The sequence below is a fragment of the Neomonachus schauinslandi genome, chromosome 4 (genome assembly GCF_002201575.2).
Source record: "Neomonachus schauinslandi chromosome 4, ASM220157v2, whole genome shotgun sequence".
In the NCBI taxonomy this organism is placed as follows: domain Eukaryota; kingdom Metazoa; phylum Chordata; class Mammalia; order Carnivora; family Phocidae; genus Neomonachus; species Neomonachus schauinslandi.
In genome coordinates, this window is record NC_058406.1 from 42,247,625 (window position 1) to 42,272,435 (window position 24,811).

General features: G+C 38.2%; 1 protein-coding gene across 1 annotated transcript in view; it reads right to left on the reverse strand.

Moving 5' to 3' along the window:
• Positions 1–24,811, reverse strand: part of NDC1 (NDC1 transmembrane nucleoporin) — a 42,488-nt gene that overhangs the window by 6,427 nt on the left and 11,250 nt on the right. Inside the window, 11 exon segments of the mRNA XM_021683918.1 lie at positions 6,270–6,370; positions 7,166–7,229; positions 8,942–8,992; positions 11,718–11,833; positions 11,937–12,182; positions 14,294–14,449; positions 16,581–16,662; positions 18,183–18,275; positions 19,101–19,236; positions 21,251–21,302; positions 23,912–24,020. Coding sequence (XP_021539593.1) covers positions 6,270–6,370; positions 7,166–7,229; positions 8,942–8,992; positions 11,718–11,833; positions 11,937–12,182; positions 14,294–14,449; positions 16,581–16,662; positions 18,183–18,275; positions 19,101–19,236; positions 21,251–21,302; positions 23,912–24,020 — 1,206 coding nt within the window.

The following is a 24,811-nucleotide window of genomic DNA, read 5'->3' on the forward strand; positions in this document are numbered from 1 at the left end:
TTAAAAAAAGAAAAAAGACTATAAAAATGTGTGTCCAAATTGCTTATAGGCCTTTTCTTGAAAGATGACGTGATACTACGTGATTCCATCATTCTCCTATTTTCTCATTGGTCTTTTTACCACAATTGGGAATAACTGATGAGTAATGATGAAATAATCCCTAGGATGATCAAACAGCAAACTGTTCCAAGATACTGGAAATGGAAAATCACTAAGATTCCAAAATACATCTTCGATTTTAAAAGGGTCCTAAGGGTAAATGCAAAAGAATGAATTTTACTGAACTGTTTCTTCTTTGTTCTTCAAAAGACCTCTAAGAATAAGTCATAAAATATCAGCTCCTACAAATAGTGGGAAACAGCTCAAAAAAGAAATGCAAAAAATAAGTAAGGAACAACAGACCCTAAGGATGTAGAGTTAAATGAGGAAGGAAAAGTCTTGAGTTTGGAGCTAATATGTCCACAACACATCTTTCATCCTCACTAATCTCCTTTTATGACAAAGGATAAACAGGTTTCAGGTTCAGGGACTTCAGCAAAAAACAGTATCTACTAGCTAGAGATTTCAATTATTGTCTTTTCTCATTTTAATTGTCTTATCCTTAATACTAAAATCCAGAAAAGCCCTGAAAACAAAAACTTTTGTAACTGTTGGTGGCAAAAGCTGACCTGAGTTCATCTGGCAGTAAAGCCTGACCTGAGCTGACACAGGCTATTCACAGTCCTTATTTCACTAAATATGAATACTCAGATATTTCACTGGAGAAAAGTATTAATGTATCTGATAAAGGGGATTCTACCTCAGATTCCAATAGGAGTATTATGTAATATATGATACGTATACAATGTTATATTCTTAAAATCTAAAAAGATCTGAATTTTGAGATATATCCTAGGGTTTGAGATAAGGAACTGTACACCTATATTTTATTTGTAGCAACTCAAGCTAGTTTTCCTTTTACAGAAGTGATATAAAATTTCCTTTTAAATAAATTTAAGTTAAAAATGAATGACTTAAAATACTAAGAAAATAATAGTTCAGGTGGCATATGACTAATATTATGACAATAATATATGGTAATAAACAGTTACAGCAAAAACTATGAAAGTCGTACATGAATAACTTAAATCTATGGAAGGCCAGTTTATAATATTTAATGATGTGCCCCATGGTCAGAACTGAAGTACTTAATTAGCTGTGAGATTAAACAAGTATCTTTGAGCACTCATTTTATGCACTACACATGGTTCCTGGCCTGAAGACTCAGATTATATGATCTCAAATATCTAGTTAAGAATTATCCCAAACAGGGCCCCTGGGTGGCTCAGTCGTTAAGCGTCTGCCTTCGGCTCAGGTCATGATCCCAGGGTCCTGGGATCGAGTCCCACATCGGACTCCCTGCTCGGCGGGGGGCCTGCTTCTTCCTCTCCCACTCCCCCTGCTTGTGTTCCTGCTCTCGCTGTCTTTCTCTCTGTCAAATAAATAAATAAAATCTTAAAAAAAAAAAAAAAGAATTATCCCAAACAATGAAATGGGTAAGTGGTGAGTACAGTATACCATTGAACAATATACTCTTCAGGAGAAGTTAAAAATCCCTTATAGAAGCCTAAAGAACAGCTATCCTATGAAAATAGGCACTTCGGGCCCATTTGGATTTATATGCAGTAGTATATGCGCAAAACCCAAATGAAGAGAAAACCCCAGTTGCTCTCCTGTGAGTATTTATCTATCAGTGTCATTAACAAATGTCCACTGTGCAGAGACTTCAAAGTCCCTGGTCTCAAGGATCCTACTTATAACCTAGTTAAATAAAGGTTTATTCCACTAAAGCCAGAATCCCAAACAAATGGTAAGGATAACAGCTTTGTTAAGGAATTTCTTAATGGAAATCATGACTACAGAGCAGAGTTTCTCAATCTCAGTACCACTAACATTTTTGACTGGGTGATTCTCTGTTGTGGCGGCTGCCCTGCACATTACGGGCCATTTAGCAGCATCTGAGGTCTCCACCCAACAGATGCCAATAGCCCTACCCTCTCTCTGTGCCAGTCACAATGTCTCCATGCATTGCCCAAAGTCTCCTGGGGAGCAAAATTGCCCCTGGCGAGAACCACAGCTACAAAGTAATAAAAATATTAGATGATGATGCTGATAGCTAAATTTACTGATTGTGGTTAACATGTGGCAGAAACTGAGTTAACTGCTTTATGTATGTTATCTCACTTAAATAATAAAATAATTTGCTAACAAAGCCACCATGCTAACATCACAACCATTTAATGGGATGTTTTTATAATAATAGTACCTGCTATTTATTGCATACCTGACCTGCATTTCTGTACATTGTGGTACTTATTACAATTGTAGTTAACTATTTGTATTCATCAATAATCTGTTTTATATTCTGTAAGCTCCTAAAGGACAGGAACCAGGTCTGTCTTTTTTTTATTCTGTATCTTAGCACATGGTAACTGTCTGATAATTGCCAGGCAGTTGACACCACTCTAGGCTTTTTACAGATTTTCTCTAACCCTCATAATAACCCTGCAAGGTACTATATTTTAAAGATGAAGACACGGATCTGAAAGACATTTAATAAATTACCCTTGGTCTCTAAGAAAGTACTGGAGGCTGGACCTGTGTCTCTTGGAATGCTCGCTTACACTATTTTTTTATTTAAATTTAAATTTGTTAGTTAACATACAGTGCAATATTGGTTTCTGGAGTAGAATTCAGTGGTTCATCGCTTACATACAACACCCAGTGCTCAAGTTTACTTACAGTATTGATAGCAATACTTTTTTTAAGTCTTGAAAGACCTTTTCTCCTGTACACTGTAAGAACACTGTCATACAACATGGTAATAGTAACAAAGTAATAAAAGCTTACATCTGCTGGGCACTTAATATGGGACAGGTACCTTGAGTGCTTTACAGAGATGATCTCATTCAGAATTCACATTCCTATGAGATAAGTACTGTTATCACTTCCTCCATTTTCCAGGTACAGATGCTGATGTTTAGAGATTACTATATTTATTGGTTATATAAAACACTTCCCCTCCATTTTATAATTTCTGAATTGGAGATGTATCTTCTAATTAATGATATCCTAGATTCAATGAAATATGATAAACGTATTTCCAAGGTTACACAGCTAGGAAGTAGTAGGAGCTAGGATTTAGAAGCAGGTAGAACTGACTCTAGCTCTCAGACTTTGGTCCTTCTGACATACTGCCATTCTATCTTACGAAAGGAGGTTAAGAAATGCACACCCCTCCAAGCCCTCACAGAGGCCTGGGGTCTGAAAGCCTAGTTTTTAAATCTGCCTCGACCATTTACTGAGCATGATCCTGAGTAAGTCATACCAACAGATACAGACTTTTTGAGAGAGACACAATCCTGTACAATAGGCCTTATTCTAACCTTATGGAGTTGTTAAAAATTTAAAGAAAAATCCTTTCTTTTGGAGTACTACACAAACGTTGGGTAGAGCAGCACAGGGGTCTAAAGGAACAAAGAATGAACTGTGACTTATAAAAGAATATTGGTCAAGGGTCTCTGAGCCTTCAATTCCACAGTTCTATACTGCTAATGCCCTGCAAATAGCTCAGGCTCAAGTCCCAGCTCTGCCACCTACGAGACTTGTGTGTGAGACCTGAGGTAAGTCACCACACTCCCAAGCCTCCCTCATCTGTAAAATAGACCTAAATAGCTCTATCCTACTTCCTTCACAAAATAGCTATGACGATCAAAAAAAAAAAGGTATGAGTGAAATCGTATGGCATTTATCTTTCTCTGACTGACATTTCACTTAGCATAATACTCTCTAGATCTAGCCATGTTGTTGCAAATGACAACATCTCATTCTTTTTTATGGCTGAGTGATATTCCAGTGTGTGCGTGTGTGTCTGTGTCCCCACATCTTTTTTATCTGTTCATCTATGGATGGACACTTCGGTTGCTTCCATATCTTGGCTGTTGTAAATAATGCTACAATAAATATAGGGGTGCATATATCTTTCCAAATTAGTGTTTTCATTTTCTTTGAGTGAACACCCAGTAGTGGAATTACTGGATCATACGGTAATTCTGTTTTTAATGTTTTGAGGAACCTCCATACGGTTTTCCACAGTGGCTGCACCAGTTTGCATTCCCACCAACAGTGCATGAGGGTTCCTTTTTCTCCACATTCTCGCTAACACTTGTTACTTCTTGTGTTTTTGATTTTAGCCATTCTGACAGGAGTGAGGTTAGAGTTAAGAAACAAAACAAACAAGGGGTGCCTGGGTGGCTCAGTTGGTTAAGCATCTGCCTTCAGCTCAGGTCCTGGGATCAAGCCCTGCGTCAGGCTCCCCGCTCCATGGGGAGTCTGTTTCTCCCTCTCCCTCTGCCCCTCCCCCCTGCTCGTGCTCTCTTTCTCTAATAAATAAAATCTTAAAAAAAAGAAAAGAAAAAAGATGGGCGCCTGGGTGGCTCAGTTGGTTAAGCGACTGCCTTCGGCTCAGGTCATGATCCTGGAGTCCCGGGATCGAGGCCCACATCGGGCTCCCTGTTCAGCGGGGGGTCTGCTTCTCCCTCTGACCCTCTTCCCTCTTGTGCTCTCTGTCTCTCATTCTCTCTCTCAAATAAATAAATAAAATCTTTAAAAAAAAAAAAAAAAAGAAAAAGAGACAAACAAAAGAACAACAGACTCTTGGGGCACCTGGGTGGCTCAGTTGGTTAAGCGACTGCCTTCAGCTCAGGTCATGATCCCGGAGTCCCGGGATCGAGTCCCGCATCGGGCTCCCTGCTCGGCAGGGAGTCTGCTTCTCCCTCTGACCTTCCTCCCTCTCATGCTCTCTGTCTCTCATTCTCTCTCTCAAATAAATAAATAAAATCTTAAAAAAAAAAAAAAAAAAGAACAACAGACTCTTAACTATGGAGAACAAACTGGTGGTTGCCAGAGGGAGGTTGGTGGGGGATGGATGAAATAGATGAAGGGAATTAAGAGTACACGTATTGTATGAGCACTGAGCAATGTATAGAACTCTTGGATCATTATATTGTAAACCTTAAACTTATAATAACACTGTATGCTAATTATACTTGAATTTAAAAAGTTCAATAAAATACAAAAAAAACCCCCAGAAGTTTGGTATTTAGAGAATTTAAAAATAAGTCTTCCTAATTGAAAAAAACAAAACAAGAGAAGAAATCGCTCCACAGACTACAAAGTACTGTCCTGTTATTATTTTATTGTAAACTACACTGCCAGGGTGATGAAAAACAAACTATGCTATGAGTGTTGAAGATATGCTCAAGTCCTGGGAACCCTACTGTGTGCTTAGACAAGGCGACTGTTAGATGGTGTGCAAAATACTAGGAAATTCTTTCTTTAGAGAAAGGTAGCTGGGATAAGAGTACAAATAATAAAACTATTCACGTGTACACACAAGTCTTAAAAAACATACATGAGAAAGTGAGCACAGAAAGAATTCAAAGGGGGAAAAACAAAAATCACTGGCTTTGATGGGTAAGACTTTCTAAGAGGTAAAATAAATTGAGAGTTGAAGAAAGGAACGGCGAAACATGTTTTCTTTTCAGTCTTACACTGCTTCCTAAGGCTCAAGGATGCGCCAACTGTCCTCCTTTAAACCTACTTCAACACCATTCCTCCGGAAAACCTACTGCGCAGCCCAGCTCCCACCATGAGATGCTTCTGGCACCCAGCGTTCCTATCTCTCATCTGACTTACAGCTACAGTGACACGGCACCCAACATGAAGTCAGGAAAGGCAGCCTATTCAAAGGCAAGAAACAGGTTTTATTTTTCTGTCTTTACATCTAGGACTAAAAAGACCTGCTACTTTAAAACTGTGCACCCAGTCTGGGAGCAGGGATCCACCAGGCTCAGCTCTATCTTCTTGAGCCTCTGGCCAATAGGTAACATTTATCTGCATGGATAACTTAACTACAGGTCACTTTTAGTAGCTACAAGTTGTGTAAGGATCCAAATTTACATCACTAAACAGAATCCTAATATCCTAAATAATCTGATTAATACCAGAGGTTTAGTAACTTTTTTCTATAAAATTATTATTTACAAAGGAATCAGCAGTTTCTCTTCCTGGTCTCTCTTAGACTGTAATTTCCCAAGGGTGAGAACAGTACCATATTTAACTTCTAACATATGCTTTGTCACTCAATAAATGTGATCTATAAGAAATAAACTGAAAAACCTGGGAGGGAGGGAAAGACACGACCTCTACCAAATCCAAATAGTGCCTACCTCTTGCAGCGTCAACAAGGTATTAAGAATAGCTGGTAGTGTAGTCTGGACAACTCCAAATCTATCTTCAGTAAATGATGCTGCTACTAAGTGAGACAGACCTCAAGAGGAAAAGAAAAAACCAAATTAAACGGAAATCCAAATTAGGCAAATCTATTTGCAATACATCTGCTGAGAAAGGATTAATATCCTGAATATATAAATAACTTAAAACAGAGGAGGGGGGTAGTACAATAGAAAAATGGGCAAAACATTGGAACAGGCACTGAAAAGGTGCTCAACTACATGGGGTCATGAATAAGATGACAGTCTGCATTCTAGCAGGAAAAAAAATTTTTAAATAATACTGTGTTTGGTAGTGATGAGTGGTAGAAAGAAAAACAAAGCAGAATAAGGGAAAAGAGTGACAGCTGTGAGGATACTTTTCATAGGGGGGTCAGGAAAGGGCTCTCTGAGAAAGTATCATTTTAAGCACTGAGAAGGCAGGATCTAGGAGATGGAAAAAAAAACAGTTATTTAACAACTAAGTATTCATATTCAAGCTAAGTTAAATACATTAAAATGTTAAAAATGTTATGTCAGTATAAGTTGACAATTGAAAACAATCTATTAACTACAGTTTTTTTGAAGTAGAAAAGACAGGCAAGAATCCCAGACTCAGTTTCTCTGCTTAAATGTAAGGATAATTTCTGCCCAAATTAAAGTACACTTAAATATCTAAGAAAAATGATCTATATAAAACAAAGATATAAAGATGTATCTAAAAATTCAAAGATTGAGGTCAAGGTCCAGAACTGACCTTTCATGGATATACTTCAGTATTTTTTTTTTTTGGAGATACTTCAGTATTTAACCAATAATTAAAATCAGAGTTGTAGTTCACTGCGAATGCTTACCTTCTAATGCCCAAATATGCATTTGGGCATCTGAAAAAACAGCCTGAATAGAGGCCTCTGGGTGCTACAATACAACAGAAACATTTAAGTAAGTTCCCCTGGGCATTAACTCTGTTATTTCATCTAATCAACTAGGTAGCCTGTAACAATAAAAAATTCACAGCTGCCTCTCAAGAATTAAAATCTGAAATTCTTATACAATATGATTTAACTGCAGTAAAGCATTCTGCCACCAACTTACTGTGTGACCCTTGCACAATCTCTAAATCTCTGTGTCTCAGTTTCTCATTTAAAATAGTTACGCACACTCAACCGACCTCAGATTAGTACAGAGATCACTTGAGAATGGTTACAATGCTTTTTTTTTTTAAACCTCAGAATTGCCTAAATACATATTACCTCTCTTAAAACGGTCTACTCTCAGCCCCCTCCAAAGAAATACCATCCAACCTTCTTTAATATAGCAAGGTCAAAGAGTAGGGAGCAACAATTGGCCCACTTAAACAAATGCTGACTTTGTGACGCACCCAATGAAGCCTATTAAGTACATCAGCATGTTACATTTCTCAACACCAAACAGCAGTGTCTACAACTCCTTATCATAAAATAGATCCACCTGCAAAACTAGAATCAAAGTCAGCCGTTCACTTCCACGGAAAAAGCTGATCTTGAGCATCTGCTCTGCCACTTACTGGCTATGGGCCCTTAGGCTAGTTACTTGACCCCTCTGAGCCTCAAGCTTCCTTATCTGTAAAATGAGAACAGAGAGACATCTCACAGGAATGCTGTTAGAATTAAATGAGGAAACTTAAAGAGGAAAGAATATGGCGTGCATAAGACACAAGGGTGAATTTTCTTCCCATCCTCTGAAGTAAAACTTCGGCCAACCCCTCTTCCTTTTGGTGGAAAAGACAAGACACCTTCCTCAGGGGGCTGATAGTTGTCCCAAAGCTCTAATGGAGAGCCTGAGGTAGATTCTTTTGGGTAAAGGTCATTGCTAGGTGGGTGGATCTTCCCTGCCACCAAAGTGAGAAAACAGTTTCAAGCTCTTGAAACGATTCTTGTTCTGTGTACCTACGTTCTATCAGAGTTACTCTTACTCAGATCTCTCCCCACAGAATAAAAATGAATGATGCATGCCAATGCACTTGGAGTACAATATTAGCTAATACTGTAAGATCTTCAGAACTAAAGAAGTTAGATTAAAATAAAACAAAACAAAAATTCTTACCCCTACATATGGGCAAAGGTTTTGCTCATCAAAGGATTAACATACAACAGCTGTAGTGAGTGAAAAAGGAAAGCTTTTTAGCTTCTGCAATTCAGTTACTCTCCTATGGCAGCTGAAGCAGCTAACACACAAGCTGGAAAGTCATGTAGTTTGTGGCCTGAATTACAACTTTTTGTCCCACACAAGCTTAACGTCTGCAACCTAATCCAGTCATCTCTCTTCTGAACACTAAACTGGCCACAAAGATTATAGCAAGACAGTGAGCCGTGAAGGACCGCCATGGATTTGATCATTTTGCAGGAAGCACAAAGCTGCTTGCAGCCAGGAGACTCAGGAGGTCAACTGGAGTCAAGCCTTAGGAAGTCACTGAGATGAGCTGAGTGCTAGGGCAGCTCTTCCTCACACGGAGGTTTGCTGAAGCACTCTACAAAGCTGTCTGGCTTGCTAGGATCGAACTTAGTATTTAGAAGTCAAATCCAACCTGGTACTTCATTTCTTATTTCATTTCCTCTCCCCGCCATTCCCAACACTTTATATATTCTTACCTTACTGAAAAAATACATTATCAGCACCCGTTTTGATAAGAAATTCTTAACCTGAGTTGGAGAAAAGGAAGAATGAACACATTTACAGCTCTCAATTCTATTCAAATATAATGTTAACACATTCCCAGGTTCTTGCTGTGAAACACTTCACATCTTACAGAGAAAGAACAATATTTGCCGTAAACTACACAAGTAAATACCTTTGTACTATAAATTAGATAACCAAGATGGGTCATCTAACCTAAACTGCATTTCCATGTACACATGCTAACCCCATTAGAGCCCTATGATAAAAGGAATTCAAAGTGGTTCCGGTGATATTTTCTTATTCAATTCTCTACAACTGTCTTGCCCTTTAGCCTCTTAATACCAAAAGAGTGTTTCCCTTACAAAAAAAAAAATCTTAAGAGATGAAATGGTTTTCTACTAGTTGACATTTCCATGGGAAACAATTTTCTTAGTATTAAGCTGAAAGCTACATACCCCAACTGACTTGAAAGTGAATTCATGATATGGTAGGACAAATGGGATCCCAAAGTTTGTAAAATGCCCACAGTCTCTATTAATCAATCATTCCATCAGCAAAGATGTTGTCAGAACTCCCATCTTAAAAAATAAAACCCTTCTTTGACCCCTCAACTCCCTCCAGCTATTAATTACCCCATTTCTCTGCACCCCTTATAGCAAAACTCCTTGAAAGATCCAGCTCTCCGTGTGGCCTCCGATTCCTCCCCAATCTCTCCTGGCCCCATCCAATCGGCATTCACCCCAGCTGCTCCACCCAGAAGCTCATCAAGGACTCAACGACCTCCACATTCCCAGCACAACAGTTCTTCCTAGTGCAGCTCTCAGGCTACCTATCAGCAGAATGTGGCCACTCACTTCTCCTCCTCTCTGTTCTCTTCTCACACCACAGTCACTTGGTCCCTTCTGCCATTCCCCCTCATCTCCCAGACCTGTAGTCCCTGGAGGGTCCTGTTCTTGCATCTTTCTTCTTCTGTATCCAATCCCAAAGAGTTTTCATGGAGTCTCATGGCTTTAAATACTGTCTGTATGCTGATGACTTCCAAATTCCCACTTCTTACCCAGAACTTTTCCCTACACTCTGGATCTATGTCTCAGTTCTTACTCCTTATTTTCAATTGGTTGTCTAATAAATATCTCAAAATGGACATAAACCGAACTCAGGATTTCCCTACCTCACCTCTATCAAATCTCCTCTTCCAGAATCATCAGCTAATTGCAACTATATTATTTCAGAAGATTCTCAGGCCAAAAACTTGAAAGTCAACATTGACTCTTTTACATCACAACCAGACCATAAGCCAATCCTATTACACCTGCTTTCAAAATATATCCAGGGGCGCCTGGGTGGCTCAGTTGGTTAAGCGACTGCCTTCGGCTCAGGTCGTGATCCTGGAGTCCCTGGATCGAGTCCCGCATCGGGCTCCCTGCTCGGCAGGGAGTCTGCTTCTCCCTCTGACCCTCCCCCTTCTCATGCTCTCTCTCTCATTCTCTCTCTCAAATAAATAAATAAAATCTTTAAAAAAAATATATATATATATATATATCTCCAGACCTTGATCACATCTTAGTCTCCACCACAACCACTCTGGTGACAGATACCATCATCTCCTACTTAGATTACCTCAACAGCTTTACAACTGTCTCTCTGCTCCTACTCCTGCCATCGGAGAATCTCATCTCAACCCGACAGCTAAAGCAGCACTTTCAAAATGTAAGGTTACATCATGTCATTCTCATGGACAAAACCATCCTATGGGGGCGCCTGGGTGGCTCAGTTGGTTAAGCGACTGCCTTCGGCTCAGGTCATGATCCTGGAGTCCGGGGATTGAGTCCCGCATCGGGCTCCCTGCTCTGCAGGGAGTCTGCTCCTCCCTCTGACCCTCCCCCATCTCATGTGCTCTCTGTCTCTCTCATTCTCTCTGTCTCAAATAAATAAATAAAATCTTAAAAAAAAAACCATCCTATGGCTTTCTGTCTCACTCAGAGAAAATGTGAGTCTTCACAATAGCTAATGTGCCTGATGAGCTCTGGGTGCCTGCTACCTCTCTGACTCCCCACCACCTACAGTGTCCACGCTATCCTTCACCCAAACCAAGTCCACTTCCACCTGAAGACCTTTGCATTTTGCTGTTCCCTGTCTTCCCTTCAGGTCTCTAATCAAGTGTTGCCTTACCAATGAGACCTCTCTTACCTGCTCTATTTTTCTCTATAGCACTTAAGACATCAAATTTCTTCCCTTTTAAAACACATATTGTTCATATTTTGAATATAACATATTGGGATGCATCTTATAATCAATAGCATGTCATGGTTTAACTGGCAACTTTTTTCCTTAACAGTACACAAAATAAGTCCTACAATTAATAGAATTTTGTTATATTGAAAGAGATATAGTTTAATACATTTGCTTGTTCATCTATTTCCCTTCACTGGAATGTAAAATGTCAGGGGCTTTTGTTTGCTGTTTTCCCAGTGCCTAAAACCACACTCTGCATATATAAAGAACTCAGTAAGTATTTCTTAAATGAAAGAATTCACAGATCAAAGGCTTCACATTAGATGAAGTCATATGAAATTGCAATTTACATAACTCAAAACCAGTCAAATACTGGCAATTTCATGAGTCAACTTAATACATGAAGCATCAAAAAAAAAAGTCTTTATTTATCCCTGATGGCTTACTCATGTGGCATCCTTAATACTCTCAATGATACATGTGAATATAAATCCTATAACCATATCATCCTACCTGTTCACGTTTATTCTGAATCCATGAATAAATCATACTGGGTTGTCTCGCTGTCTTACCCTCAGCACTAACAGAGGTAGATGGAGAAGGATTAGAAAATTCAGTCATTTGCTGATCTAAATAAAAAAACAGAAAACAAAAAACCATGAAGGTGAAAACTCAGGATATCTAAGTCTCTGTAACTATGACATTTCAAATTTTAGAAAACAGTCCCCTTACCAGAAGCAGAAGTCCACAATCTTGGCCCTCTTCTTATTAGCTGAGAACTTTGAGGGGACCCATAGCAGGTATTTACATCAAAAATTCCAGCCATCCGATTCACTACACTAGAGCCAAACGGGCTTCTGAGGGGACTTCCAACATCAGGCGTAGATAATTTGGAGGAAAACAGTGATGTCTTAACTAATGGTGGCACTGAAGACCGAGGTAGCTGGCTAGATTTCGGGGTCTGAAAAGTAGTTTCTTCTGTAAAAGAACAGATCCAGTGCTGAAGAGGCAACCTGAACAAACTGTACACATCTCAGGTTTTGGTTTCATGCATTTACCCAAGGCTCAGGAGCTTGGTTCCTTTGGGTTCACATTCTCAACATCCAGCTTTTACTACTGCAGCTCAGTGACCACTCGTGGAGCGTTCTACATCCTCCTCCGTCAGACTGGTGCAGCCTCTCTTGTTTTCTCCAACCCCCCCACCCCGCCAAGAGAATACCTTCACCTTCAAGGTCAGTTTCTCTAAATCTAAGCCAAGTTGAACGAACCTACCAATTTATATTTTATTTTCAAACGACAACAACTTCAATTATTGCACTGGAATATGCCCAGTGTTACCGCAAGGTCCTACCGCAGCTGTTACTTGACTAAAACAAACCTGTACTGCAAAAGAGTACTGATAAAGGGTGCACATTTATCCATTTTCCACAGAATTTTTTCAAGTTAACGGAAGTCACACCAGAGATGAATCTGCCCAGATCCATCTACAAATATGATCTGTAAACACCTTCTTCGACAATTATCTTATAACCACCAATTTATAGATTCTGTTGTATAAAACAAAGGAATATTTTTCCAGCCACTTCAGTACAAGGCACAAAGACAAATAAATTACATTAGTATTCTATTCTATCGTCTTAATAAAACTGCCATAAAACATCAAACATTTAAAGTGCCAGACTTTGGAAATATTTGAAGAATCGATTTAAAAATTAAGACTGAGGTTTTTTAAGTTTTGCAAAATTAGAAACAAATTTTGACTGAGCAATGGGATGTGACAGCAATTTAAAGTAATGAATAATTCCTATTTGGTCAGACCCATGACACCACCCCCCCCAACCCAGGGTTAAAATGATCTAACATGCTAATGTGATATAACTAGCCTATTTAAAATCCTCTAATGGCACCCCTCTCCCTACAAAATGCAAACTCCTACCTGGACATACAAGGCCCCCTTCCATTATCAACCATCATCCTACCCATTCAGACTCCTTTGTGACAGACTTCCTTTTAGCAGTTACACTGTCCTGTCATTATTTATGTGCCTTCCACCAGAAGTCACTTCCAAGAGTGTATTTTCATCTTTGAATCTCTGTCTTCTAGCACACTGCTTGGTATATAGTAAGCATTCAGTAAATATTTGTTGAGTAAAATAAATGCTAATCCGAATGTTGAGAACTGAAACACTCTAGAATCCTTTACAATCTGACATTCATGGTCTTACCTAAATCATTTTTCATTTGTAATCTCTGTTTTTGGTCTATGGCCCCTCCAAAGTAATGATGCTTGCTGTGACCCATATAGGGATTTTTTTTAAATATCAAGATTAATTGCCAACATTTAAAAAAGTGGAAAATTTCACCCACAATATTTTTGGCTTTCAGGCTTCACTTAATGGGGGGCAGGGGGGCTGCGGCACACCAGCTCTAAATTCTTATAACCTATGGACTGAAGCTAACCCACGGCTTCCCCTTCGGGTGAAGCCCGTGCTCTCAAGTTTACCACAGTCCTCACCCAGCCAGTTTTGCTCATTTTCATTCAAGGTCTGCCTCCAAAAGCCATGTGGACATTAAGACCTTTCATTAGTCTTACATTCCTAGGCCTCTTCTACTTAAGGAATTTGGTTAAATAGCCTCGGTCCCTCCACTGTACTTCTTGCCCTCAGGTTCCATCTTTCATATATTCTATTAAGCTCTCTTAAAACAATGAATGTGATGCCCCCACAGTGAAATTGCTCAGTCACTGCAGGTGCTCTCCTCTGGGCACTGTCCAGCAACTATCTGTCTGGGATACTGCGACGAGAACAGTACCCAGTATGACCTGTAATGCTTCACCTGGCTCTGCACTTGAGGAAGCTGAAGGTTTCTACAGGATGAGCCACCACCGGCACGGCAGACTTAATTTCTTCAATCTATAATGATACCCAGGCCTTTTTCTTGGTTCAGTACAATATTCCATGTATTAGATCAATTTTCCCTAAAAATACATCCCTCACACTCATATATACATATCCTTAGATTAACTACCATCATCTTTCTTAGGAAACAAAATGTACATACTTTGCCTTCTTGCAATAATATATGAATTACCTGGAGAATTCGATTTCTTGGGTTCCACAGAGTATGAGGACACCATTCTCCCATTCGTAGCAGCGGCTTCTTGGTAGAGAACCAGTTTCTGAGTCATATCATTTAAAAGATTCAAACACTCCCTTGAAATGGCTGTCCAATTGTGGGGATGTCCACCTAGGAGGTCCAAATACCAGCTTTTAAAATGTTACATAATCTTATAGTCATGTTCTCAATGTGAGGAGAAAACTCAGTAAGAAATCCTACATGACAGGGGCACCCGGGTGGCTCAGTCGGTTAGGCATCTGCCTTCGGCTTGGGTCATGATCTTGGGGTTCTGGGACGGAGCCCTGCATCGGGCTCCCTGCTCAGCAGGGGGTCTGCTTCTCTGAACTCTGCCTCTCCCCCCACCCCCCACTCATGGGCTCTCTCTCTTTCTCAAATAAATAAAATCTTAAAAAAAAAATGTTACATGACACTTTGCATCAGGGCCCACTTTCCTTGGCTAAGCTACTATTTATACTCCTGTCAGCTAATACACAGCAGGAGTTCAATAAATATTTGGACAAAATAATTTTCCAAAAAGTCTATGAGTAAAAGCTTGCAATTTTAGCATAAAACAAAACAAAACAAAACAAAAAACCTCTTACATTGGCTGCTAAAATAAAGCCAAACACTAGAGCATGGGTTGGGTGAAAAAGAGCAAAGTTACTTGCTTAGCACCACTGAACAGACTAAAGACTAAGACAAGGATGAGCCACCAGCAGCACGGCAGACTTAATTTCTTCTTAAAAAAGCATGTCTTATGAGATGCAACCCATGACCCCCAGTGACCTATAAACTGTTGTGTCTGCCCCACTATGCTTCCTTACATTTTCATTTATAATAGCTCCTATTTGTTATTATATCTGTAGGAATAACACAGTATTTGATAACAATCACACTTTACAGAGAATTTACATTTTTTATTATTTAACTTAAACTACTGTGATCCACAATCTTGTAAAAATTCCCTTACTTCTCATTATCTTTTCATTTTCTAAGACCTTTATCGCCTACAACTGCCATGTAGAAATCAACCAACCAATCTTTCTATGCTGAGAATAGCTGAGGAGTCCACTGAAAACTGGCTTCCCCAGCCTAGGTGCCAAATAATCCTTCTCTCTTCACTTAGATCCCTCCCTAAACACTGTCCCCATTTACATACAGCTCAAGAGGACTATAACTTAACTGGCAAGCAAACAAAATTTCCATCAGTAGGCCCCAGAATGTTTTGTACTGCTAGTAACTCAGGACCACTAAGGAACTATGTAATGGTCGAGTTAAATTTTAATAATATGCCCTAGAACGTAAGTTCTCTGGCAGAGAACACGTGAGCCTGTTGCAGTTTACTGGAGTATCTGGTGGAAATATTTATCTTATAGAGAATCCCTTGGTGAACCTAACTCTGATAGAAAAGACTTGTTAGTTAATTTTCCACAGCATCAGCTCTGGATTTTTCATGATACCAAAAGGAGAGTGTGGCTCCAATCATTTTATGTAACTGAGTTTCATTTCCATGTAACATTTAGCTATAGAAGGTTTCTTTTATATGTGGGAATTGGCAAGTATGCAAAACAATGAAAAGCTGATTACAGAGATGAAAAGCTACCTAGGTTCCCTGTTCACTGGTGCTTGGGCTGAGATGCTTTCCATCCAGGAACAAGGCAGAGCACTGGCATAGTTGTAACAAGGAGTTTGTAACAAGTAACAACGGAGAAGTGTTTCGGAGTTGCCAAGAGCATCCTGGGGTCACCATCAAATCTAGTACTCTTTTACTCTTTTTTAAAGGGAGGCAAAGTAGCACGGCAGAAGGAGGGAGCTCTGTATTTGGGAGTCAAATGATAGAATTTCTTATTCCATCTCTGACATTAACTTTATGTAAGCCACTTAATCTCTCTGAGACTTAGATCCCCCATCTAGGGATTAGACCACCTGATTTTCAAGACCCTTTGTAGCATTAAAACTTTGAGGATTCTTAAACTATACTCTTCTGCTCTAAAACTGTCAACCTACCTCATAATTTCTTCAGGTTAAGGGAATGAGGATGCTGAAGAACATAATACATAAGAGTTTAAAAATACTTTTCTGGAAATACAACTTCTAACCACAGCAATGGAAACACTTACTTGCATAAGATTTAAATCAATACTTCATTTAATGGACTCACAGCTGTGTGATATTGTATTAAACACATGTCTCTCACCAAAAATTTTAAATGGAACACTTTCTGCACACACAAGCCCATATCTGTTACTTTTAGCAATACCTGGTTGGCTAAGGCTAAAAACTTCCTGTCTTCGTGAAGGAGAATACTGAGAAAGCAACATCAGGTCCTGCAAGGCCAAATACTAAAAGGGGAAAAAAAAAAATACACATTATTTAATTTTTTTAACTTCTACATAAAATCTTATTTATGAATTGGGCTCAGCATTATATATGTAAGGGAAATTAGTTGAAATTTTTCATGAAGTAAATACTTTTCCACTTTCTAGAGTCCTGGAACTTTCTTGCTTCTACCCTCTGTAGGCTGCCCCACCCACTGGCGGCTACAGCAACAGATCTCTCTGTGTCTTTTCCCACGTCTATGGTGGGAAACTTAAAACATCACTTCCTCCTGGAACTTCCCAGGCTTCCCTCACACAAACATATATTCACACAGCTCTCAACCGTGGCACTTAATATAATTTATTGTAATTGCCTGTTTACTTGTCTCATCTGGTTCCACCCACTAAACTATGAGGCAGGGACTGTGTCTTACTTGCTACCACATCCAAAGGCAGCGCCTGGCACACAGCAGACACACAACGTATGTTGTTCTTTTTTACTGAAAATCTTCATTTTATTTCCTGGCAAACCCCTTCACTCATCATTCAAGACACCATCACTTCTGTGAAGCTTTCTTGTTTTGGTTCCAAGCAGAGTAAGTGTTTTGGTTCCCACTGCACTTACCACAATAAATTTTCATTATTTTGTGTATCTGCCTTTTCCATTAGGCTGTGCCACATCTAATTCATTATTATGCCTTAAGCAACTAACAGTGACTGACACCTACCGAGTGAATACAGATATGTTAAGTATCCCAATGAGTACCTGATATTTTTGTTTATCTAATAAATTAGTCGTAATAGATGTTTAAAGGTAATCAGACCCTCAGTGGTTCATTTTCTTATTAGTTTATAACTTTTCTAGAGTGTATTCCAAACTCTGGGTTCCATTTTCTTCAAATTCTTTTTTAAGCACTATGATCTCTTAACAGGATCACACATATTGTAGATCTACTTTAAAATTTTAAAATACAATTTAAATCAAAACAAGTTATTCTCAGTTTCATTTGTAAACTTACTACAGCTTCTTTAAACTCTTTTGATTAAAATTGATTTTGGGATCATTATCATTATTTCTATTTTAAGAGAGTTCACTGTATGTGTACACCTATCAAGCACCACCTTTGATCATAACAGCCAACAATACTGCACAAGTAAAAATACACCTTGACTCAATGATAAAAAACAAAAACAAAAAACAAATGAAAAACAGCATTTTGTTTTGCTACCATGAGGAGTTTGTGAAAAGCTAACGCACATGGTTGCATATCATGGTATTTCATGTTTGGAAATATTTTTATATCTATCCTAAATATAATTTAGCTTGTACAAATTAGCTTATATCCTTATATTTTAGTCACTTGGAATGAAAACTGAAAAAGTAAACAGCATTCAATGTAGCATGTAGCTGATTTTTTACAATACTGGTACCAGAATATTCTAGGCCCTCAAAAAATATATCTAAATACACTAAATATTAAGTCCATTCCATAAGACAAGTTAGAGATGACTGTGTAAAGACACAAAATGCACAATTCAGATACCTTTATGATGAGGGGAGGACTGCTGTTCAAAACCTTCGGGAGGCATTCATCTGACTCTTCTGAAAATGGTGGCTGAACAGGGAACAGATGAGCCTATCAAATATAATCAAATATCAAGACTAGGAAGATAATTATTTTCTTGACTTTATTACATTCAGTAAGTTAACACTAATTGAATTTATTACAACAGGAGACAATATAACCAAATTAGTATCTTCCATGTTTTAATAACAGGTTGCATTAAAATTAAATATACCCAAACACACTACTTTCTAAGATGTTACTCTCCCAATTTGATTAGATCTCTGGCTTCCAATAATAGAAACAAATATTCTCTGAAGCCACTGAAGGATACAAACCTATGGAGATGGTAAAATGAAACACTCATTTTTTAAGACAAACACTTGGATGATAAGGACAATGGAATTCCCATTCATTTAAAATCATTTCAATACAAAATTTAAAACTTTCTCTCAAAGAACAAATATTTTATTGTCTTATATTAAATATCTTAACAGTAGTTTTATCAATAGCTTTTAAATAGCTTTTAAATAAAGCTAATTTAAAATGCAGGCATTTAGTATGTGCTCAATAGAGAAATGGAAACCTTCAGAAGAGAATGACACTACAGATAAAGCAGAGTAAGCACTGCTAGCAGTTCATTCAGTTTAGTTTCCAAAAATCAAGAACACTAACACTGTTCCTTATAGACAGAGACAGACAGACAGACAGACAGACACACACACACAGAGTAAATTATGGTTACAAATGATACGTCCCTAATGAAGTCTCAGAAAAGAGACCGAAACCCAACTTACTCAAAATGGCTCTGGGCACAAGAGCATACTCAGTGCTCTGCTATAAATAAATCTGTGCACTTCAAAACACAAAAGCATTAACAAAAAACTCAATACTAACCTCTGTGGCAAAGATTTTGAAGAGTATCCATGAGATATACCAAGTCATCAGAAGAAAGACACCACACAGCCAGACATGGTAGAGTAATGAGAGATTCAAGAGGCCACGCACAGTGTCAAGAGGCCTGTGAAACTGCCTACAGAAGGAGAAATTACTGTTTAATCCTATGGGGAAAATACAATCTAAGCATTTAACAGACTTGGGGCCTCATAATGAAAAACAAATAAATCTTATTTCTAAATAATAATGGTGATATAGACTCCTTTCCTTTTGCACCCCATAAAATTCTCTCCCTAATACCTTCTTATAAACTATGTAAGGGAGCCCTAAAGGAAGAACAGACCTAAATTTGTGCTCAGTTTCTTGTGTTCCAAATCTTCACTGTCATTTACTATGGAGGAAGAATGAGTCAAGCCTATAAACCAACCCTTAGAGGCTGGGTAAAATTTTACTATTGTTGCTCTGTAGTTTGATACATAACCAGTCAACAAGACTAGCACCTCTCCTGGGCCAGATTTCAGCTTTATCTGTACACCCTAAAAACAGTTCCACAATAGTTAAGAGCACATGGCACTATCTAAAATCACAATCTTTACTTTTAAAATAATTTAAGAAACTGTTAGAAGGCTAAAAGAAGGGGAGCCTGGGTAGCTCAGTCTGCTGAGCATCTGACTTCAGCTCAGGTCATGATCTTGGGGTCCTGGGATCAGCCCCATGGGGCTCTGTGCTCAGCGGGGAATCCGCTTGTCCCTCTTATTCTGCCCCTCCCCACACCGCACACGCACTCTCTGTCTGTCTCTCTCTCAAATAAATAAAATCTTTAAAAAAAAAAAAAAAAGAAAGCTAAATAAAGTGAACACTATTTTACCAAAGCCTTGAATAGATCAACTGGCAAAGTCATCATAGTCCTACAATCACACAACCAGCAATTTTAAAAACAGGATTAGAACCTCTGGCTCTGCCATTTATCAGTGCTGTGATTATGTTAACTGCTTGACCTAACCCACCTCAATTTCCTCATCCATACAATGGTGGCATAATCTCTTTCTACCTCTTATGGCTATTATGAGATTTAAAACACCTTATGTTAGGCGTGCCCAGCATAGTGCTTAACACTTCCTGGGGAGAAGAAAGTTATTTTCAGATTTTAAGTAAATATTTATTGAGGGCCCACCATATATTAAGGACAGTATATTAGGCACTACCATACGAACAAAATATATTTTAAGTGAAAGAAAGAAAAAAGTACTATGTTAAATTACAATCAAATATCATTATTATTTTTCTTTTTCCATTTGACCCAACGTAAAATTTGGGCTAACATAATAAATGACCCATGCATTTAGTTTCGTATCTAGCAATTAAGCAGAGGACAAAACTACATTTTACCTAGGAACTTTTAAAAGTTAGAAATTGAAATCCACACAAAAAAGAAATTGAAATCCACAATGTAGAAACCATAATATCTTAAGCATCCACAAATATCAGTATCCTCACTCCCGAAAAATGGTATTAGTTAAATCCATATATGACACCCAAAAAATCTCACGGTAGAATAGCCAATAATTAAAAGAACAAATACTAATAGAGAAATTTACATTTATTTGCCAAGTAAAGATTAAAGCTTTAACTATGTGCAAAGTACATTGGGAATAACTAGAGCAATACACCCTAGTGCTGCCACTCGATTGCCACTTAACGACCTTCAACTGGTCCCATGACCCTGTTCAATTTTGGCTTCCTTAGAGGCAAAATTAGAATAATACCATAGCACTGTGCTCACCTACTACAACATAGCAGAGAATGATGATTGAGGAGAAAAGCAAACGAGAGGTATGTCCATGCAACTCAAGAAATCCACTTTTCCATAATATAAAAGCTATATCTAATAAAAAACAAATTATCATTGCTGACTTCCAGGGAGAGGAACTGGGTGACTAGAGACTGGAGCAAAAGGATTCTTTTTAACTGTATACCCTATTTTATGGCATTGAAATTTTAAATTATGTGAACTAGGTATATTCCAAAATGAATACCATTTTTTAAAAATTTAAAGGCTAAATCTAAACAACACATCTGGAAAGTGGCAAACACCTAAAAAGGATGGAAACTAGCAGCGTGAAAAATCAGACTTTTCATCTGTCACTTACTCATCTATCTGAAGGTCCATCGCAGTGCTAATCCAAGCTTTGGGGATATGGCCTGAGAGAAAAAAATACCACGCTATGAACATAAAAAGTTAATAAAGCAAATCTTAACCATGCTTTGTAATATGAGGTTGATGAGATGACCAAGTAGATACCAAGACCTCAGTCAGAAAGCTAGATTGTTTGATTAGGAATGGGCAGGAGGGGCGCCTAGGTGGCTCCATCAGTTAGGCGTTTAACTCTTGATTTCAGCTCAGGTCATGATCTCAGCTCAGGGTTGTGAGATCAAGCCCTACATGGGGTTCTGTGCTCAGTGGGGAGTCTGCTTAAGATTCTCTCCTTCTGCCCCCTACCACCTCCACTCTAAAATAAATAAATAAATCTTAAAAAAAAAAAAAAAGGAATGGGCAGGAAAAGAGAATAATTTCTAAATATACGAAGTCCTTGCTTTGCACAGGTCAGATTATGTACACATTTCAGTCATACTTCAGTGGTTTAGTTAAATCACAACAGTCCCCCAACAACACAATTCAAATTTCAGTTACCACGGTACATTTACTGTGAGCAAATGAATATAGTACTTCTAGCTTTTCAGTACACAAATCGGTATGTAGATAACAGATACACACCACAACTTCTGACTAATCACATCCCTTCTTTCTAAGTCTGCTGGCCACTGGTCACTGACGTCTGTTATTCAGTTCAGGCACAGACAGTAAAACATGTAATTGTGCTACCTCCCTGTCTCCCTGAAAAGCCCACATAACATTTTACAAAAATGAGTAACTGAAAGAGGAAACTGGCCAAAAAGACCAAAGTGCAACAAAGAAATGAAAAGTGGTAACTCCCGAAATGAAATCTGAAATGGAACATAAATGGGATTACAGAAGATACAGCTGACCACGGAAATGTTGATGCGGCTGCTATGTCAGCCCAAATGTACAACTGTAGGGAACATCCAGGCTCATGGTAGCAGGTTAATAAAAAACAATAAAGTGTTAACCTTAGAATGACAATTATAAGAGCTATGTAGAAAAATGGGTTATTTAAACTACAAGTGAATGACGTGGACAACAGAATGGCCTATACCCAGTGAGAACAATTCTGTAAAATTATTCCATAGAAAAAAGTAGGGTCAGAAAGTTATATAGGTAACCCCTGCTTTTCCAAAGTTCGTGTTACATCACTTCATTTCTATGAAAGGCCTATGCTAGCACCTGTTTGCACCAACTGAAAGAAATCCACACTTAAGAATAAGGCACAAAAGCGAAAACAGCATTCAGCACTTGTTTTGCCCCACGCCAGAGCTGTTACTATACAGAAGCAGGGCATCCTGAACAGTGAGAGGGGCGCAGCCAAGCTCCTAACCCAGGAAATCCGCTCAGCATCTCAGCATCAAGCCTCCATAGCTTTCACTGTGTCTGTGAGCACCTGTGCTTTATCTCCATTTGTTTTGTGCATCCGTTAGCAAGATGTGTCCTGAAGCATCAGAAAAGCCTGAGAGAGGTTATTTTGGGGGTGGGGGATGTTCAAAACTCTTTCCCTGTAAATTAAAGCTAATTGCTACTTCACTTTGTGCCATTTCGGCTTACAAAAGGTTTCACAGGAACTCTCTACTTTCAGATAGTGGGGAAACCTATAGTTTGAAAACAGTATTTTAGGACGTTGAATTTTGTTTATATTATTATGTGTTGCTATTGAGATTAATGTTTTCCATTCAACTTGAACTGCTCATGATATTAAGTAAGTACAAGTATTTTTGTATTTAAAATTCATGTTAACAAATTCTATAAGGTTCCCTCAGCATCAGGATATTTCTAGTATATTCATACCAAGTTACAAAAAGTTATAAAAGGAGTATGTTATTTATAGAGTAATATACAGTATTTTCTTCTTTTTTAAAAAAGAATTTTTTTTTTATTGTGGTAAAAACCACATAACAAAATTTACCATCTTAACCACTAAGTGTACATACACCATATACACCTTGTGCAACAGATCTCCTGAACTTTTTCATCTTGCAAACTGACACTCTCTACCCACTGAGCAACAACTCTCCCTTTCCCCTCCCTACACAGCTCCTGGCAAGCACAATTCTACTTTCTGTTTCTAAGAATTTGACTACTCAAATAATATCTCATGTAAGAAGAATCATGCAGTATTTGTCTTTTTGCGACTGGCTTATTTCACTTAGTATGATGTCCTCAAGGTTTATCCATGTTGTAGCTTGTGATAGGATTTCCTTCTTTTTTTAAGGTTGAATTATATCCCATTGTATGTATATACCAAATTTTCTTTAACAATATTATCCCTTAACTAAATACTCTATGACAATCTAAACAATGAATCAGTTGGACTAATCACATACCTACAATTAAGGAACATACAAATACAATCAAAAATGACTTTGAGGGACGCCTGGGTGGCTCAGTCGGTGAAGCGTCTGCCTTCGGCTCAGGTCATGATCCCAGGGTCCTGGGATCGAGTCCTGCGTCAGGCTCCCTGCTCCGCGGGGAGCCTGCTTCTCCCTCTGCCTCTGTCTCTCTCTCTGTCTCTCATGAATAAATAAATAAAATCTTAAAAAAAAAAAAAATTACTTTGAAACTGACATTTTCTGAGCTATGAGCTAGCACATACATTGTATGAAAAAGCAGAAATTCTTACCAAGAAAATAATACACGATGCAGAAATTTCTAATCAGAAACAGTGATTCCACACAACTATGCTTAACTAACAAGAGCAGAGATCTCCTGAAGCGTAAGAACTTGTATTGCTATGAAAAAAAAGAAAAACAGAATCAAATGACACATCCAAGGAGAGGTTCTATTTCATTCTAAAGCAAACACATAACTAAAACAGTCCACATATAAAAAACATAATCGTTGTATAAAAAAAAAAAGTTTATTCCAGAGGTAAAAAATCAGTAATTTCTGATGATAAAATATTTAATATTTACATCATACAAATCTCGTTAATATGAGAGCAGAAATGACAAAATTAACAATACTGATCTATACTTAAACTAAGGACTATGGAGATGGAGTAAATACAAAAAACATGATGATCAGAACAACAGCAGCTAACATTCGTTGGCTGCTTAGCATGTACCATGTACTATTCTAAGCACAACCCTATAAAAAAGGTTCCATTATTATCCTCATCTTATTAATGAGAAAACTGAGGCACAGTGAACCAATTTACCAGTTAGCAAAAGGAAAATCTGACATTTTAATCCACGCAGGCCAGTTTCAGAGACTTCAATCTTAAATATAATGTACACACTGCCTCTCCACTGTTTTTAAATGCTATCTGCAAGAAAAACTAGAGGCAGAAGAAGACACTAGACTGAGTCAGGAGACCTGAGTTCTAGTGCTTCTCTCTGCAGCACTGAACAAGTCATGTCTCCAGTTATCTGTGCGATAAGAAGGCTGACCCAGCTAAACAGTGCATAAATGAGTAGTACCTTCAATTCTAACAATCTAAGAAGTATCAATTAAGAAGAAATGTGAAATGCTTTTTTCCTGATAAAACTACACTTCTCGTGAAATAAAGATTATTAGCCCC